Below are 19,345 nucleotides of genomic sequence, written 5' to 3' on the forward strand. Positions count from 1 at the left end.
CCTGAGTAATGTGCTCTGGGCAAGGGGAGTTGGACTAGATGATCTCTAGAGGTCCCTTCCAGCTCTGACAATTCCAGGATTCTGTGATTCCATGAATCAGGCCTCATCTCTTCATCCTATAGCAGCTGGGGCTCCCCAGTACCAAGCTCATTGTGGTGCTGCCTGGGTTATCACTGCCAAAGGAGGGACATAGCTAGTAGGTGCCTCCACCCCAGCCACCCCATTGCTCACTGCTTCAGGGCTGTTGTCATCCCCAACCCAAGATGCAACGCATCATGGACATGGCAAGAACGTATTATCTGTTTATTGGGTCCTACTCACTATGTTGTAACCTCAGAGATCGGTGAGGGAGAGAAGGGGCAGCTGGGGTGGGGCAAGTGTGGGGAAGTTGTGCAAATGGACAAACCAGTGCTACAGACCCACAACAGTCTTTCAAGCTGGTAGAAGTATAAAGCGCAGTGACCACCACAAGGTACTGAGCTCCGGGATGTTGGAGCCATCATTCTCCTGCGTGCTGGGCATGAGCCTGACATCAGGACAGGGCCGGGATCTGTAGCCAAAAAACATGACAGACCTTGTGAAACCAGCTTGGCCATTTTCCTCCTCTCCCTCCCTCTGTCTTGGTGGTGGGTGGGAGAGTGAAGGGGCAGGGTCTCAGTTAAAAAGCTGTCACTCTCCTCTCTCCTCAGGCTTTGGCCAGCCTTGGTTCTTGTCCTGAAACCCCTTTTCTCCCTCTGCTGCCTTGAGTTGAAGGGGAAGGGCAGGTCAGGACAATATGAGAAGAAAAGGAGCCCTGGGGGAGAAGCTGCCACCTGCCAATGAACAGCAGCACAAAAACCCCCTTTAGGTGAGCAGGGCTGGGTAAGAGGAAGGGCCATTGGGCAATTGCTATGAATAAGGAACAGCTTTGGTTTTTTGTTGCTTGTTTTGTTGGTTTTTTTCTTCACAGCTCTCACAGCAGGTCATCCCTAGGGCAGCTTGGACACAGTTCCCTCTGTGGCAGAAGGTGACAGACAGTTCTTCTTTTTGAGGGCAAAGGTGGAAAATTCTAGGCCACTCTGCATCAGGAGATGGGGGCAAAACTCCCCACGGGCAGGCAGCAAGGAGGGGGAAGTAGTTCAGGGATCTGTGTGCTCTGTCACACCAACAGTCCTATCCCCATGCAGAATTGCTGTCTCCCTCTCTCTTTCTGAGACTGACCTATCCCACCACGCACAGCAGGTCATAGGAACCCAGTGGTCCTGACCTTTCAAGAGCAGGAAAGGGCCACTGATGTTACTCCCAGGGATTCTTTCAGATATACTCACTTAGAGGAGGCTGCATACTCGTTTCTTTGTCTTGGTGGGCTGCGGACAGAGGACTGCTCGGATGGCCTCATCAAACACCGTCTTGAGGCCACGCTGTGTCAAAGCTGAGCATTCAAGGTACTTCACGGAGTCTGTTGGGAGGAAAGTAGGTGCTGTAATGGGGAGTAAGGGAACTGGGGTAGACAGTGAGTGTACCCCAGAGGCTGCTGCAGAGGGTCTTCAGAAGACAAGTGTGCAGGGGAATGCCACAGATTGCATCAAGCCAGAAGAGATGCATGTGCCTGTATCACCAGTATGTTTCTGGCTTCTATCACCTCACAGCCACAACACTTCTCCCTCAGTGCCCATTTCACACTGTTCTGAGGCACATACACACCACCAAAACACTCCCTGAGTCTTGTCTTGAGATGAGGTCTCAAGTCTTCTCAGGCTTTGAGTGTTAAGCACCTCTGGTGGCATCTCAAATCATGTGGCACTTTTGAGTCTCTGTACCCCAAATTCTCAGAGACCTTGTGCTGAAGACTAAGGGACCTGGATCTTGCCTAAAATGAATAAACAGAGCTCAGGTGATCAAAGCCATTAAGCATTGTGAGGACAGCACTCACTTAGGAAGTCTTGATTCAGGGCAAAGCTTGCTGCCTGTACAAGACCAGGGTTTGCCTATTCTCCACCCTTGTAGCCAGAGCAGAGCCATCGTGTGAGGCCAGCTATGTTATCCTGGTTGGACACCCTCTCCTCTGAACTTCTGGTTGAGAACTTCTCTGTCAAGCTGTGTTTCCCACCCTCTCTGCTACCTCTGCATGCTGCATCTAAGAGAAGTTACCTGGAACAGGCATTTGTGCTTGACCCAAAATACAGGAGGGAGCTGATGCCCCTGAGGTGAATGGTGGGGTGAGACACACATGCCCAGTTGCATGTCTAAGCCCCAGTAGCAGGAGGCAGGGACAGGAAGCTGCAGTTGCAACTCTTCCTGAGAGATGTTAGAAAACTTGGTCTTCCGCCTTTTTCCGGATGTGGAGGAGAGGCCTCTGCCCACAGAGCAGCTGCGGCTTTCACAGAAAAATATTGTCCCAGATAGAAATAGCAGAGTAAAAGGGGAGGGGAATGTGCAAATGTATATCTGTGTGTGTGTGTAGGATAGCGGCCAGGGAGAGGCAGAAAACAGAGTGTTGAGGGGTTAAGGCTTCCTCAAGGAGCAGATCTCTTTCCTGAGCCTCCTGAAATGCATTTTGTCCCATGACCTTTGATGTATCCCTTGGAGATATCACTGTGAGATACCTCCAAGGAAGCCTCCTTAGACTGAGGGGAAGCCTTATCTTCTTCCTCTCTCCTTTCAGTAAGTCCAAGATGTTGCCCTAAGCACATACCAATTTCCTTGGCCAGAGCAAGGCCCTGAGGATAGGTAATGGGTGAAAGCTTCTTCTCCTTCAGCTTCTCAATAGTATCCTTGTCATCACGAAGATCCAGCTTTGTGCCCACAAGGATGATAGGAGTGCTAGGGCAGTGGTGCCGCACCTCGGGGAACCACTAGCAAGGAAGAAAAATGGCAAAGATGTGAGAAGTCACATGTAGGGACATGGACAAGGGAAACAAAGATGCACCTGTCATGGTTTAGACTGGGCTGACCAATAAACGAATGACAGATGCTCTCTTTATCTTCTCTCTCCCTTCCCAGAAGAGAAAGGAGAGAGAATAAGAGACACAGAGACTTATGGGTTGAAAAGAAACTAAAACTATGTTAATGAAATATTATTCACAAAGAGAAGATATAATAATATCAATAAGAAAAATGATGAAATATATAAAATGGGATGCCCTCAGGATTGAACCCATTGTGGGGTGAGACACACCTGAACAAAGGACAGCAAGGTAGCTAACACCCTGTCCTTCCTCACAGCCCTTTGATCCAGTGTTGGGCACTTTAGCCTGGCCCAGACAAGCCCCTGTTGCTGGGTCCACAGGCAAAATCCCAGATGTGGTGCTCAAGTTCTGTTAAGCAAAAGCACGAGCTACTTTCCAGCCTTCATGGCTCCCTGAAACCCAGGGAGAAACCTGAAAGTTTCTCAGGGAAACTTTCTTCAAGGAAAGAAATACTGTGTTGTTCTCCTCTCCGTCCATCTCTCCTTTTTCCCTTACTTCCTACCCAAAGGCTGTGGGTAGCTGTTTCTCATACCCTATGAACTGGTCCTGTGTGTTCGTGCTGGGACAGTCTTGGCTGAGAGATGCTACCAGAACTTCAGCCTGTGGTCTCACAGCTGAATAGCCCGGCAATATGAATATTAGCCCTTAGATAGGGTTGACTGCCTTCTTTGAGATAAACCAGAAAAGACATCTGAAGGAGGCTGATATTTTAATTCCTTCTGACTGACACAAAAAAGAATCTAGATGTCTCATTAGCATTCTCCACCCAGTCATTTTCTTTGCAAGGCCACCACCAATCTCACCCTCTTCAACCCCTGATGGACCAGGATACTCTGTCTCACCTTAGCACGGACGTTTTCATAAGATGCCGGGCTGACAAGGGAGAAGCAGATCAGGAAGACGTCCTGTAGGCACACAACCATGGAGCAGTGTTAGGATGACAACATGGGATTGCATAGCAAGAGGCAGGGTAGGCAGCATCCTCTTTCTGCAGCAAAGAGGGTCATGCTAGGGAAAGCTGTCTCTCACAATTTAACACAGTCCTGGCTGCTGCTAATTGCCTCTAGAGAGAAGGATATTTGACTCATGGTAACCATAGCCACCATTATCAGAAGAGCCAAACGTTTAGCTATGAGGATGGGGTTTTTGCGGTAGGCACACTCATCCTCGTGGGAAATGGCCTGACAGTGTCCTGCTCATCTCTCACAGAACACCAGAGAGCTTTCAGGCCAAAATAATTTTGCCTGCTGTTGAGACAGAGCTAGGCTTAACCCCAAAAAGTACACACGCAGGATGCAAATGAGTCTTGGTTATCCATATAAGTGCTTCTCCTGGACATGGCAGAATTTAGACTTCCATTAAAAACAAAGCAAAACAAAATGAAACAGCTCTTCAGGATTATATTTCCTTCATCCAATTTTGCCTAAATAAAACGAGGGCATCAGGCCCAACCTATCCATTTCCATAGTTCTACAACTGTCAGAGGCAAGTACTTTGTAGTACATCTAAGTATGTTGGAGAACAGCTCCCCCACCTTTTCTTGGGATGTGTCCCAGGTGGACGCAATCATGTTGTTGAGAAATACGCCTGCTTACACAGAATGCAGAAAGAGCCTAGGCAAGTAGATTACACCAGGTGTCCGACTTTTAGGTGACTGAACCTGGCTGAAACAAATAGTGTCCTCAATTCCTAGCCCTTTTGGTTTCAATGGCAACCTTCAGACCAGCGCCTGAGGCAGCAGGGTCTTTCTGAGCTTGCCAAGAGACTGCTTGGAACAACGTCCTCCAGGGAAGGTGACCTTGAAACCCTGAAATCTCTCTGTCAACATGATGAAAACATGGTGAACACCAGTATCTGAGGACAGGTATGGGCTTCGTTGAGGCATCCGCAGATCAAATACACGTGTCCACACATCAGATCTCTTTTAAAAGGCAGAAGACAGAATAGTGGGGTTCACAAAAATATGAAAAGCTCCTGCCTCAGCTCCTAAATTCCCTGAGCCATTTTAGCTTTTCAAAAGGAGGGTTTTAGCTTTGCAAGAGGAGGGCTTTTTACCAGGGCTGTGTAGGGCATCTGTCCCACGCTAAAATCAGCGTCAGCTGGACTCGTAAGTATCTTTGACAATTTCAGTTTTCTTGCTAAGTTATCCCAGTAATAAATTTTATCTAAAGGCTCCAACGTACCCTTAGATATCTTTTACCTTTAGGGTTTCAAGACACTTGTATATCAACAGAGGTATTACCAGAAAAAGGCAGAGAGAGATGGGCACAGTCCTGTCACTGTGTTATGGCAAGCATTGATTTTTGCAGTGGGTGAGAGAGGCATATCTGAGGGAAGAACACGGGATGAGGGACATGGAATGTGACCCACCGTCTGCGGGTAAGAGAGCGGCCTCAGCCTGTCATAATCTTCTTGTCCAGCAGTATCCCAAAGCCCCAGGTTTACAGGCTTGCTGTCAACCATCACGTTGGCAGAATAGTTATCGAACCTGAAATGCAGAGACATAGGCCATGGCTCAAACAGGAGAAGAGGGAGCTCTTCCAGTAGGTGGGTTTCACTAGGTGCACCCCCAGAGCGAAGGGTAGTGATCCCTATTCTCAGCTCACTTGGGTGATGCTGTTTTCCTGTGAACCTCTAGCTTATGAACTTCCCACTCAGCATCAACCCCCTCCCTATCACTCAGCTGTCCTGGCCTGGCCTGGCTTTGCAGGTCGATAAACCTTTCTGCTTCCCCAGCACCCTTCCCATATCTGTTCTAGCTACCCCATCTTTCTTCTGTGCTCTAAAATCCAGATTTCTTCTTAAAAGTGAAGAAGAACCCATGTCTCTGCAGTTCTCCCAGAGCCCTGCACTCCTCAACACCTCTGCTGGAACTGCTATGCCGAAGTGTGTCCCATAACTCTGAAATCCCAGCATGAAATATTTGAAAACAGCTGTCAAGATTGCGTGCCTGGGAGCAAAGAACTATTGGGAAAAAAGGCCATTAAATCAATAGAGGTGTTAGTTCCCTGTTTGCTAGAAAATTTTATTTTCTATTCCTTTTGGTATATTTTTTTTCAGGTTAAGGCGAGGGAAACCAGCAATAGGAAGGAACCAATGCAAAGACCTTGTGGACGTGCTCACGGCACGTACCACAGTTGGGAGATAAGCTCTGCTGCCACAGAAGCACAAAATGGCCTCCCTTCCACAGCTCCGACACGAGCCTCAGGCATGAGAAGAAACGGTACGTGACACACAAAATGCCTGGCCACTTCACGGTTACATGCTAGGAAGGGGTGGTGCCCTTCCATAAACCAGCTTCTAAGCAGAGACGTGATTTTGCTAGCACAACCATTTTTCACAGTGTCTGTTGCAAATTGGTCTGGAGAAAAAAGTGAGGGTTCAGGGTTTTCCTGCACCTGTCCTTCCCAAGGAATCTGAACCCAAGCTGCCAGTCTGCCATGCTGTGCCTAGCTCCTTTTCCCACCTCAAGGAGGTCACGCTCCACACCCCAGTGGTGTGGTATGAGTTCATGTGGTGAGCCTCCCCACGCACTGCAGGGAGACAAAAACATCTGACCACTCAGCCTAGGACAAGCCTAACCTTCCTCCCCGTTCCAACAGTCTGCAGGTCTGTCCCAGCCTCACACATACATCCACTGGATTACATAGGGCTTCTGTTCCAGCACTGAGGTGAATCCTGCACTCCTACCACCAGGATTATCAGTGCCTGCTCCAATGACAGTGGGTGCCTCGGACAAGGAAGGAAGTGGGAACTCCTGTCTAGCCCAACAACCTTCTCTTGGGTCTGGCCCATTTTTTGCAGCCTGGTTCCTGGTTGTTTTGCCTAGCAGGACCCCATCTACTACTTGTACACTTAGCAGGCAGATAGACGCTGGGTTGGTTTATGTCTCCCAAATATGTCATTTATGCTGGGGTTTTATAAGGCCACTTGTGCTTCTGGTGAAAGGTGACAGATCCAAAGCACAGAGGTACCTTCAGTGGTTTGGCAGCCCTTCCTCTGCTGGCATGGAGATTGTGACCCTGCCTTCAGAGTGCACAACAAAGGGTTTCTGCACCCCTTTGCATCCTGCTTTCCATGTCTCCCCCACCTCTCTCCCCCTCCCAGGACCTGTTTACTCACACAGTGGGGATGTATTCTCCAGGGAAGGCATTGGTGGTGTAGCTGATCAGGAGACAGGTTTTCCCCACAGCTCTGGAAGAGAAAGAGAAAAATGGCAGGAAGTCATGGTAGTGCAGGCAGTCTTGCTAGGGTGAGATGGGGATGGGACAATCCTTCCACACCTCTAAGCCAGCCCTGTCAGGAGACCCCTGGGAGCAGAAACACATTCACAGGACCAGACACTGCATAAACATAGGTTAGAAAGCCGGCAGGAAGAAAGACAGGATGTCACCCAGAAATGTTTGTTGTCTTCGACCACGAAGGCTTGTTTTTACCATCTGGTACAGAGATCACTCAGCCAAGACGCATCCACTCTGAGATGGAGGAGAGAGCCTGTTTTCCAGTGCGTGCACAGCCAGGGTAGGTGCATTGATTTTTGGAGTGCTGTGACAAGGCTGCCCAGCCAGCTACAACCCCCCAGCACAGGCACTCCTGCCTGCTCCTGCCAGCAGAGTGGCACCTCTTCTTGACTTTTAGCCACAACACTTTCCAGTCCTGCCTGTCTGCGGTGAGCTGCAGCGTTACCCACAGAGAGAGCTGTAAAGCAACCGGCAAGGTGACTCTCCCTGTGGCTGACGGAAGCTGCTGGTGGTGTTTCTGAGCTAGAAGCTAGTGCTTCCTCTCTCCTCAGCCTCCCCCACACCCCTGTTGCAGTCGGTTGGAGCACAAATAAGCCAAGGTAGCAGCACAGTCCAGACTGGGTGAAAGCATTGGTGTGAGGAAGTGGGAACAGGGGCAGTAAGGTTGTCAAGGGGAGGAAAAGGTGTTGTAGGCAAGGTGAAGGCTGTGATGAGGGAAAGGAGAAGAGAAAAGAAACTGGAAGATGATAAAGAAGCCATGACAGGTGTGGAAAGGACAATCCTTCTCCTGTTGGGCTGCTATTTCTCAGATCTGTGTGGTCTGGGAAAGGGTGGCCATGCTTCAGTTGCAGCAGGTGTGAAATAGAGGTGGTGAGAGCAACCTGCCTCCTCAGCCTACGAGCACAGCTACAGGATGAGGGAGATGTCTTTCCTGGGAGAAAGGTTGCAGCCTCACTAGTGGGGATGGTCCAACCATCTCAGCTGTACCTGCAAAGTCCCCTGTTGCAGAGCTGCAGCTCTGCCTTTTTGTGTGCTCTTGACAGGCACAGCTGGCATCTTCTCCCTGATCATGAGGCACCTGCCTCAGTCACTGCACTGTAGGGCAGCTGAGCAGGAAACTGAGCTCTTTGGTGTGCTCTGACCCTTGTTTCTTCCTTCTGCCACCTCCCTTCCTTAGATCCTCCTCTCTCAGTCCCTTCTTTTTCCCCAGCTCCCTTGTTTCCATCTTGTCATAGAGATATTGAAGGAGGGCCACGGTACCTCTAGAAGTAATGGCTCCGGAGGTCTACAGGACTGTGGGTGAGTCAGTCATGCAAGGGGGATGGTTCTGAATCGGTGTGGTTGAACAGAAAGGAGCACAAAACATCCGTGAAGGGGTGAAGGTTACAACAAAGCTATTGAGAGACGAGGTGAGGTTAGTAGCACCTGCTGGTTCCTGGGAGTGAACTCAGAAAGAGTTAAGAGGTCGGTGATGTGTGATGGAGGGGGCTGTGGAGCCAGTACACCTATGGGGCAACATGAGGGGCTTAGTTGAGTGACTGTAGAAGGTCCTGTGGTTGGTAAAGTTGAGCCAAGGGGGGGTGACATGGCGGGTATGGCTGGGAGGGAGGTGAAGGTTGGTGAAGAGCTCAGAGCAACAGGGGATGACTGGACTGTTGTGTTGCAAGACGGTGAGAGGGGAGGTGCAGGGTACAGACAAGCAAAATGATGGGACCAAAGACATTTAAGAGGTGTTGTGGTCAGAAGGGTTGACAGCAGGATGTGTTGTGGGGTTATCCATGATATGAGGGGATTGCTGCCTTGAGGGGTGGCTACAGAGTTGGTCCAATGTGTGAGGAGGGAAACTGGCGGGTTAACAGGGCAACAGACAAATGCCCAGTGCAGTTGTCCATTCTGCTCTAGCTTGTGCCCTTTGGGGGACTTTTCTTAGAGGTAATGGTGTTTATTTGGGACTCTGACTTTCCTTGTCCCTTCACCTTATTCCCTTGCCCCAGACCCTGAGAACATGTCTAACATGTACCGTTTGTGACATGTTATGTTTGCAGACGTCTTCTTCCCCAGGCGAGTTTTGAAGGAGGAAGTGACTGTAGGGAGCAGGGCTGCTGCAAATGTCTCTTCATCTGCTACCTGATAGCTGCCCCAGATAGCAGTCTGGCCAGCTCCTAGCTGGGAAATGAATTAACCTACGCCGTGATAAATGTGGACTCTCCTCCCCTCCCCTCCCTTCCTTGCATCTACTCATCCCACAGGGCAAGAAGAGATCCCATCCGCCCCATCCCTCCTGTCCCCGGCAGTACTGGCTGCGTCACTTATTGATGGCTTGGATCTGGCCATTACCAGGGATCACGGGACACGGGCAGTGATGCCATCATGCTGTGAAGGCAAGGTTGTGTTACCTCCCACTCCCAAAATGGCATATACTCGTGCCTATCTCGGTGGAAAGAGCTCCGCCTCCTTGTGCCCACAGAACCCCCTGCCAAACTGTCGCCCCCACACCCCAGTACAGAGGCAATGTGCCAAGAAAAGCTGAACATCTCATCTCATCAGGACCATAGTGCCGTGCCCTCTCTCAGTCAGCCCTAGTGAGCAGATGGCTTTCAAGGAGCCATTCGCCTGCAGAAGAGCGCTTGTACCTCTCGGGTTTTAAATCCGACTCTTGCCTAGAGGTTGAATCTGGCAGCAACATCACCACCTCCTGTGCATGGGACAGACCTGCTCCATTTCCTATGCCCCTTTTGCAGATGCCCTTCAAAATGCCCTCTTCCACACCCTCCCCAGAGAAAGGTCCCTTGCCCTGGGAAGGGAAGCGCAAACGAGAGAGGGAACACAATTTGCAGGAGGCCAGAAGCAAAGCTGGGGAAGTTTCACCAAGCAGCCACCTTCTTGCTTGCCCCTTGTCACCACCCCTCCCACCCTGCACCCACAGCAAACCAGAGGGGTACCTACCCGTCTCCCACCACGACACACTTGATGGCTTGCATGTCTCCGGACCCGTGGCGGAGGACGGTGCCCGGGGCAAAGGGAAGTCAGGCCAAGGCAAACAGCGGGGAGAGACGGGCAAATTTGGGTGTCAGCCCTTGTGCTGCAGTGAGCGGCAGGTTGTGGGGAGGAAGTGGAAGAGGGAACTGTACTTGACGATCACCCTCCGGTCCCTCCTCCCCTCCCACCACAGCAGCAGCTCTGCGGCCGAGGCCGTTAGCCGAAGGCGGGGCGTGCATGACTTCATGGTTGGGATGATGAGAACTGTAATATTTTTTTTTTCCTCCCCATGTGGCTCACCCTCTCCCTTCCCACCCCATCCCAGTGAACGGCTGGGGGCACCAAACTGCTTTTACAGGGGAGCTGAACAAGGGTTAGAAGCGGGGTGAGAAAGCGGAGGGGTGGTTTTCCTCCTTCATCATCCAAACTTTGGAGGAGGTGTAAGCAGGGAAGGGAATCTAAAATGGAAGTAGTGGGGTGATGTGGCGCAATGAAGGCTTTTCAGGTCTTCCCAGTGCCCCTGAGTGTCAGTGGCAAAACGTCAAAAGGAGCAATGTTTTCTGTGAAGGCTGAACAAGGAAGTTAAGCAGCCTCTGGGAAACAGCAACCACCCCATGGCTGCTCTTTCCCTCCTCCCCGGTGGTGATAAGGTCCTGCCGCACTTCTCCACCTGCCCAGATTACTAGTACAAAGACGTATTGTGTCGACCTGTGTGTTCACCATGAAGCGGAGCAAACGCATCAAGGGATGCAATGAACTCTTTTCTCTTCCCTGCCAGTACTATGAGAGCCAAGACTGGTGGATGGGGGGAGCTGCTGCAAACCAGCTTCTCCCTATCCACGTTCTCCCCTACTTCTGTGCAAAGGCAGCCAGTGGGAGCTGCTGCCAGATCTCTTCCATCTTGTCATAGAATCATAGAATGGTTTGAGTTGGAACGGACCTTTAAAGGTTATGTAGTCCAACCTCCCCTGCAACAAGCAGGGACATCTTCAACCTGGTCAGATTGTTCAGAGCCCCATCCAACCTGATCTTGAATATTTCCAGGGGTGGGGCATCTATCACCTCTCTGGGCTATCTGCTCTAGTGTTTTATCATCTTCATCATAAAAAATTTCTTCCTTATATCTAGTCTGAATCTACCCTCTTTTAAATTAAAACCATCACCCCTTGTCCTATCACTACAGGCCCTACTAAAATATTTATGCTAGGCTGCAGTAAAGTGTCCTCGGATCCTTCTCCCGGCTAAACAACCCCAACTCTCTCAGCCTGTCCTCATTGTCCTGAGAAGATAATAGGATTTTAGAGCTAAGCAGCAAGGAGAAGAAGGAAGAAATTACCCTAAGAAAGAAGAGACAAGGAGGAGAAAGATCCCAGGAGGCTCTACTCCATCCTTTCCCATCTTGAAATGAGGGTCTGCCTCCTCTTCCTTCCTTCTCCTCCCATGCAAGACCCTGGAAAAGCGTGAATGTGTGAACATCTGCGTGCTCCAGACTGAACTGATGAGTGTAGGGGCAGGAGATGCATTTTATAGAAGGGATATGGTGACACAGAAGTAATTATAACTTCCAGGCTTTGTCAGGAGGCCAATTAGGCCAAGAACAGTGGTTTTTCAGCTGAGATGTTCCTGAAGGAAGGAACTCTGAGGGAAAGTGTTTCTCCAAAGATTGGTGACCTTTGTGCTGCTGCAGCCACGGGAGGCTGTTGCCACTGACCTGCTCGGGAGGAGAGCTCTCCCATCCATCACTCAGCACTGGCCGCAACCCAGAAACCTTCAGCTGTGAAACCTTTCCAAGTCTTGTGGCTATTTCAGCAGCACAAAGCAACCAGCTGTACGAGGTGTTCCCTCTGTGGGTGGTAGGGAAGGGGAAGGAAAGAAACCCACTGACTCCTCTGCAAGCAAGAGCAGGAACAGGCCATAGGAATACAGATCAGAGAAGGACAGAAGGGAGAGTGACAAAGGCTGCTACAGGGAGAGCAGCAGCAGGAGCTGGAAAGGGCAGGCAGGTGCAGAATATAGTGGGTCAGAAGAGAAAGTAGGTATATCTGGCTCTGGGGAATGCTACTGGTGGATGGAGAAAAACCATTACAGCTCCCCAGGCAACTGGACATATTGAGAGCTCTGTGTGGGAGGCACCTGGATGACAATTGAGGGCCCAAGGAGCTGGAGCTGGTGGAGTCCCTAGGGATTCAGAGAGCTCTAGGTCGGGCAGGCAGCCTGGCACAGGCAAACAGGAAACTAACCCCTTTCTGGGCGTTGTTGAAACTGCATTTAGACTCAGCTTCTCCAAAGGAACATTTCTGTTTTCACCCAATCTCTTCTCTGAAGGTAACCCCTATGTGCCTGGAGAGAAGCAGGGTGGGAAGAACAGCAAGTGAACACCTCAGGTGGGAAGGATGTGGACTGAAGGAAAAAGAGCTGAGGAGAGCTGGAGAACACACTGAGTCTTACCTGGAAAAGAGTAACAGTCATGTGAGGATACTGAAGCTAGGGACGGGATTCAGGCAAAGGAAAACTGGATGGAAAACTGGCCAGTGGCACAGTAGGACGTGGTGACAGGGACAAACAAGGACCACTGACCTGCTGAATGCCAGTGTATGCTTTTGGCCTTGTAGTCTGGCAGATGGGCTTGTGGGGCGGGCAGTGTGGAAGGGAGTGGGGAAGGAGAAGATGACAAGTTAAAATTGGTCAGGGAGAAGGGACTGTAGCTGAGACTCCATTTCCAGGTGAGCCCCATGTCAAAGACACTGTAGTTCTATATGGCCAACAATGAGCTGTGGAAGTCCCAGCGAGAAGGTATATATCCATCCCCCTTCTGGGCAAATTAGTTTTGGAAGATAATTGCCTGCTACTGCTATGGATAGTCAGTCCTCTCATCCAAGTCAGAGATCTGTGCCGTGGATCTATAAACATCCCTCCTCTGCCAGTGCCTCTGTAGAGAGACAATAGGGATTTACATAAAGACTTTTAGAGTGGTTCTTTCCATTCTATTTGATTAAAAATGGAATATTACAGTCAAATAACACATACTGTAATCTCTCTGAGAACTGGCACATGCTACCTTAAAACTTCTCAGTTGTATAAGATGCAGGAAAGGGAAGGAAACTGCAGTCAGTAGCCCCATAGCACCTAGCTGAGCACATACAGATCTGTTGCTGCTTTGATGTCCTCTCACACCACAAAGAGGTGCTCTTGAGATAAGTTTCCTTCTGCACATGCAGCAGGGCTGAGGGAAGGCAGGCACCCATCTGGTGCCTTCACTGAGTTTGAGGAAGACGCTAATGGGAAAGAACTGCTCAGTGAGACAGTTTTGCTCTGAGAGGCTTCCAGGGCCCTGGGCTGGGTCACTTCTGAGTGACCAATCTACGCTGGGTTTGCACAGCACCCATGTGGGACAGCGGGCAATGCATGACACCATTCTTCCCCCAACAAGGACCCAAAGCAGCAAGGAATTTGGGTGACTCCATCTCTCCCCCTTCCTTGGGGAGGGGGGTTCTGCTCCCTAAGGGAGGATGGGAAAAGGGTCAGGGGGTTCTTTCAGAAATGGTGTTTGTACTTCACAGCCTGGCACAGGAGGGTGGGAGCTGAGCAGGAGACTTGTCCTTCAGTGTAGACAGAGTAGCAGAGCGATTCCTTTCCAGGGGAGAACACAAGGCTCATTTCTTTCCCCACACAGGGCACGGCCACAGCAGGTGTTCTCATTACCTTGGGCCCTGATAGGATTTATTCTGTGTGAGCTATGGCCCAGGCAATCCTGAGTGGATTTGAGACCTGTGTGTGCTGGGCCTCCACTAGGGAAAAGAGTAATTTGCTTCAGCCTGGCAGGGCTGCAAACTGTCCTCACCTGCTATATTCCCCTTTTGTGTCTTCCCACTTCCCCATTTACACAGCTTTGTACCCCCTGCCTCCTGCTTTTAGTTCTTCCTTTTCTGCTTCTCTTCTCCAAAAGTGCTACCCCTCCCTCTTGATGCCCCCCTTTCTGCTGCGGTTTCTCACTGGCTGCCCTGCTCCTCTGAAAAGCCTGCCCTGAATTCAGAGCTCACATTGTAACTGAAGAGGGGCCATGCACCTCAGGCCACGATTTTCTGCAGTCCCTGCGGTTAGAGAGCTCGTGGAGCTGCTTCATACAGAGTCTGTGCTTCATACACGGCCATACCAAGGGCGTCTCTAGCCTAAATTTATACTCTCAATCAAGAGCTTAGGAAAAAAAAAAAAAAAAAAAATTTCCAGTCCCATCACTGAACACAAACTACCTACATTGACAACGTAACTCATAAGCAATTCAACTTGAAAATGGTGTTTACTGTAGAGTCTTGGACCTGTCTTACTCATGGACTTTTCTGGAGACCAGCCCTATTGCAATCAGGAGCAGGTGGTCCATACGCTGTCATGGAGGCTCTCCTTTCTGCTGCGGTTTCTCACTGGCTGCCCTGCTCCTCTGAAAAGCCTGCCCTGAATTCAGAGCTCACATTGTAACTGAAGAGGGGCCATGCACCTCAGGCCACGATTTTCTGCAGTCCCTGCGGTTAGAGAGCTCGTGGAGCTGCTTCATACAGAGTCTGTGCTTCATACACGGCCATACCAAGGGCGTCTCTAGCCTAAATTTATACTCTCAATCAAGAGCTTAGGAAAAAAAAAAAAAAGAAGTTTCCAGTCCAGCCTCACTGAACACAAACTACCTACATTGACAACGTAACTCATAAGCAATTCAACTTGAAAATGGTGTTTACTGTAGAGTCTTGGACCTGTCTTACTCATGGACTTTTCTGGAGACCAGCCCTATTGCAATCAGGAGCAGGTGGTCCATACGCTGTCATGGAGGCTCTCAGAGTGGGAAAGCTCTCAGCCTCTCCAATTTGGGGCAAAATAGCAGGTCCACAGGAGCACTGGGAGAGGTTCACCTCCTCCACCCCTTCTCCACTGTGTACGTGGGTAAGCAGAAGACCATGGCACAGACAGGTGCCCAAAGGGGCATCAAGTTTGTTGTGATGGCTGATTCACACTTGCACTTCCCTCAGCTGAGAAGTTGTTCGCAGACTCTAAATCATACTGTTTTTTTATGACTTGGCCTTATCTGGTTCTCTACTTCTGCAAGTCCCCAGTGATTCTGATATCTGTTTCCATCCTTACAGATATTTTGTTCTCAGCCAGTGACAGCCCCCATCTTCCTGATACCACTCTGTTACTTAATGGTAACAAATACAGATCAGTATCTGACTGCATCCTTTCCCACAAGGTGCTTAGATGGTTCGACATTTTCACCTGCCTGTTGTAGAGGGGAGGTAACAGGGACTAGAGATTACACATGTAAATTCTAACTTGAGTGTCAGCTGCTTGGCTCGACTCCCCTGCCTGCTAACACTCTTCATATGTTATCAGATGTTAGATATAGGATGGTTTGTATGCATATTTTTATGTAAAGGTCAATCTAATACATATCTTTACTGGGAAGCTATGGTATCTTCTAGGAAGGCTGCAACAGAAAAGTGAAAAGACCTTTTTAGACAACTAAGGAAATCTATAGCTATTCTGTTTTACAAGACTAATATTTTTTGAACTACCAAAGTAAAATCTTTTGCTTGAATTCTACCATATTTTTTTTTCAAAGGCATAAAGCTTCAATCTTGCTGCACTTCTGAGTCCAACAAAAAAATCCCTCTGGCTCTTCATTCAAGTTTATCAGACTCCAAGTCACCTTCCTATAATTTTTATAAGAGGTGGTTGGGGTTTTTTCCTGTGGCCTTTTATAATCTCCATCATTCTACCTTTAAAATAGATTCCAGCTCCTTGAATTAGGAAAAGCAGCTGAGGACAGGCTATTCCAGGTACTCTGCACTAGTAGCTTTACTTACTGCCTGCACGTTTTCCTCCTGAGCTACTGCTCTGGCTGTCACAGTCGCTGTTTCTCCTCACAGTGGACAAGGATTATTTTATTCCAATTGTTATATGAAAAATCCTGTTGTTGTCTTTGCTGTAGTGCTGTTTTAGCTTACATCAAAATACTGTCTGTGCAGCTTGTAAGCCCCCACAATACTGTGTAAGAAGTGGTACCCTCTCTCCTGACATACTGCAGTCCCTAAGCCCACCCTGAACGCGAGACTGAAGGGGCTATTGATTTTGTACAGACCTATACTTTGTCTCTCCGTGGATAGATGTAGGAATATAGTTGGCATGTTCAGCACAGAGAAATATATGACACTTTGTCACTGTCTTTATCTCCTTGAAAGTAGTAGGAAATATTTATATTTCCTTTTTATTTACACAATTATTTTAAACCTATACCAAATAGTAGAAAAGCACACCCGTGCTGTTGGTTTGATATTTTCCTTTGTGACCACCAAAACAACAGATACTTCCAGCTCCAATTTAAGTGTCTGTGTGCAGTCAGAGAGCATCCTCAGAGAAGAAATGTTTTGTGGCAGAGGAGGCACAGGGAGCAGCCTGGAGTATTGATCTGCTGCAGTCTGCCTAACCTGCCTGTGCTTGATGAGGTGAGAACTGCTGGACCAGCCTGGATGCTCCCCTTGCACACACTCCCAGCTCTTGCCTGCACAGCCCCAACCTGAGATAACCACAGCTGGGAAGGATGTGCAGTGGCAGAAGCAACTACTGGATCTAATCCCAGTCCTGTATCAAAAGCGCTGATTTCCAGGGGTCTGCTTCTTCCTGTCCCTGATTTCAACAGCTCTGGAGGCTGTTGAAAAGGAGAAGCACTGCTTTACCTTTGGGGTGTTGGATGTGAAAGGGATTGATAGGCAAATCCCACTCCAATCCAATCCAAGACGTATCTGACCTGTCCCAGGTGCCTTCGCTTACCCTGATATTATGTAGGCCCCTCAACAACCCCTCCCACCCGGTCCTCTTGTTCCCTTGTTGACACTTCTTGCATAGCTAAGAGAACTTTACACCTCGGAGCCAGATATGTCTTGGAGCAAGGAGTGGCCATTTCCAGCTCTACTCTTTGCCTTGTTGAAAAAATTTCCATCACCTGATAGAAATTCTTTGGATAGAAGATTCTTTGGATCTTCCTCCAGTCTCCTGCTTTTCCAAGGAGTACATTCTTTGATGAGAAATGCCCTTGGTTTCATCTGAGCTGCTCTTTTCCCAGATGTTGCTGCAGTCATCATGGTGGGTTTTTTTACTGTATAGGCCATAGGCTTCTCTAGAAAGAGGAAGGTGCCAGAATCAGTTCCCAACATGACTCAGTCTCCTCAATGAGGCGTCTTTTAGTATAAACTGATTTTTGCTGCATGTCAAATTCTCCTTGCTTAGTCTTCATTTGACCTAGGCTGTATCTATGCTGGCCTTGTTGACAACACCAGTGGAGAATCCATTTACTCTGAGCTGGTGGCTATGGCTTAGCTCTGACCACACTGTATAGCACTTAAATCTCATCTCCCCCTAGGAGAGAAACATTTGATGTTTTTATGCCACTGGGGCGTAATTAATTTTTATGTCATCTTGCTTGCTTGCTTGTCCTTTCTTGCTTCCATGCTTGCTAACTCTCCTGCTTTCTTCCTCTCATTCTTTCCTTCCTGCCTTCCTTCCTTCCTACCCCTCATTCTCCCTTGTTGTGCCTCATCCTGTGTCTCTTCTTTTTCCTTTGTTTCCCCCCTACCTTTTTCACTTGAAATAATGTAGCCCTTTCGTGGTATTTTCATGCCATGACCACAGAAAACGTCACTTACCTTAAGGGCATTTCCAGATGGTTTGCTGGTTGGGGTACTGTTGGTATCCACCTGAATTCACTACAGATCCATATTGCCTGTCTGGGATGTTCAAGCAAAGTGACCTCTCATCTGGGTCTAGGTTTCCTCAAGAGAGGAACTGGTTGTTTTTCTGCAGGACATGCCTGGAACCAAGTTAGTCTGCGCACTGTGTGAGTGAGTGGCAGACTAAGGACCTGGAGAGAGAGATATACTTCCCGGGCTCTATGGAAAAACGGGGGATGCTCTAGGCTTAGTTTAGTTACATGATCCTGTGTCACTTCTTGTGTACCCTCATGGGGAAACATCTCACAGGTGTTTCATTTTTACATGAAATGGGCTTATGCAGTTTTTTAATGGTGCGTTTCCCATTCAGACTCCCCTGGCTGAAGTAACTGAAAGCATTTAAATTGCATCAAGGCCAACCACTGTTAAAAGCAAGGCTACCAGAACTGGGAGAATGCAAGTAGCGGAGGTGACCACTGAAATAAATTAGTAGGTAAGGACTCAAAACAGGGCAGTCAGGGATTCCAACAGACATGCCGGAAAAGCTGTGAGTAGGAAGAAACATCAAAGAGTTAAGAGATGAAGACGATTAGAGACATGGCTACGAGTTTTGCAGTGTGGTCTGCTGGAGTGGCTGAGACTACTTTTGCAGTGCACAGAGGCATCTGTTTTGTGTTTGTAGGGTGCTTGTGGTTTGACCTGCCCACAGACGCATATATAAGAGCCCTGATCAAGTTGCCTATATATGTCACCTACCTTTGAAGCAGGCAAGATCAGGTCTTTCAAGGAAGCGCTTTAGGTTGGCATGCTTTAGGTTTGCTTCATGTCAGCTGTAATACTGCTGAAACAATTTTATTTTTTGTTGTGGAAAACAATGATGGAGGGACGGGAGGTGACATGCTGGACCCAGCCCCAGTGCAGGAATTGGAACACTGGGCCAGGCTGTGGGGCAGTGATCTGCTTCATGTCAGCTGCAATACTGCTGAAACAATTTTATTTTTTGTTGTGGAAAACAATGATGGAGGGACGGGAGGTGACATGCTGGACCCAGCCCCAGTGCAGGAATTGGAACACTGGGCCAGGCTGTGGGGCAGTGAATTCTCCTCTGATGTGGCCCAGAATCTCAAGAAAGAAATTGAGTTTACAAGAGGTGTAAACTGGCAATTTATTGACCCAAAGGCAGGCCTCTGATTTTATGCATGAGCATTGGGTGAAATGAAGGTCAAATCAGACATTGATCAGACATTGGTGTAATCATTTGAAATCAGTTTGCATTAATAAAGCTTGGCCTCTTCTCCTTCTTTTTATCCCTCCCAAATAAGCTCCTAGCTTCTTCTTTGAAAATATTGACACTGACCATGGAAAGTGAGTGCTAAATCCTTGCCACTGACTCTTCCTAAAGATCATAGGTTATTTGTGACCCTGCCTACAGCTGCCTGCGTGGATTCATTCTGGATTTCTGCCACCC

The 19,345-nt window shown here is 48.8% G+C and overlaps 1 protein-coding gene across 1 annotated transcript; it reads right to left on the bottom strand.

Moving 5' to 3' along the window:
- Window positions 1-287: 287 nt before the first annotated feature.
- RAC2 (ras-related C3 botulinum toxin substrate 2 (rho family, small GTP binding protein Rac2)) lies at window positions 288-10,344 on the bottom strand. Its single transcript, XM_014963416.1, has 7 exons — window positions 10,136-10,344; window positions 7,071-7,142; window positions 5,319-5,436; window positions 3,791-3,853; window positions 2,675-2,834; window positions 1,308-1,438; window positions 288-550 (listed from the first exon to the last, which is right to left on the bottom strand). Exons 1-6 carry the CDS (start codon window positions 10,168-10,170, stop codon window positions 1,308-1,310), a joined length of 579 nt encoding a protein of 192 aa, XP_014818902.1. The 5' UTR covers window positions 10,171-10,344; the 3' UTR covers window positions 288-550.
- Between the last annotated feature and the right edge of the window lie 9,001 nt (window positions 10,345-19,345).

The sequence above is a fragment of the Calidris pugnax genome, unplaced genomic scaffold (assembly GCF_001431845.1).
Source record: "Calidris pugnax isolate Ruff unplaced genomic scaffold, ASM143184v1 scaffold44, whole genome shotgun sequence".
Classification (NCBI taxonomy): domain Eukaryota; kingdom Metazoa; phylum Chordata; class Aves; order Charadriiformes; family Scolopacidae; genus Calidris; species Calidris pugnax.

What these genes read in the sequence shown, in the direction of transcription:
- RAC2 (XM_014963416.1), bottom strand. Translation starts at nt 10,170, where the DNA reads ATGCAAGCCATCAAGTGTGTCGTGGTGGGAGACGG. An exon ending in GGAGAATACATCCCCACTGT is followed by an intron (nt 5,437 to 7,070) that starts GTGAGTAAACAG and finishes TCTGCATTTCAG; the next exon opens with GTTCGATAACTATTCTGCCA. An exon ending in CGCTCTCTTACCCGCAGACG is followed by an intron (nt 3,854 to 5,318) that starts GTGGGTCACATT and finishes GTGTGCCTACAG; the next exon opens with GACGTCTTCCTGATCTGCTT.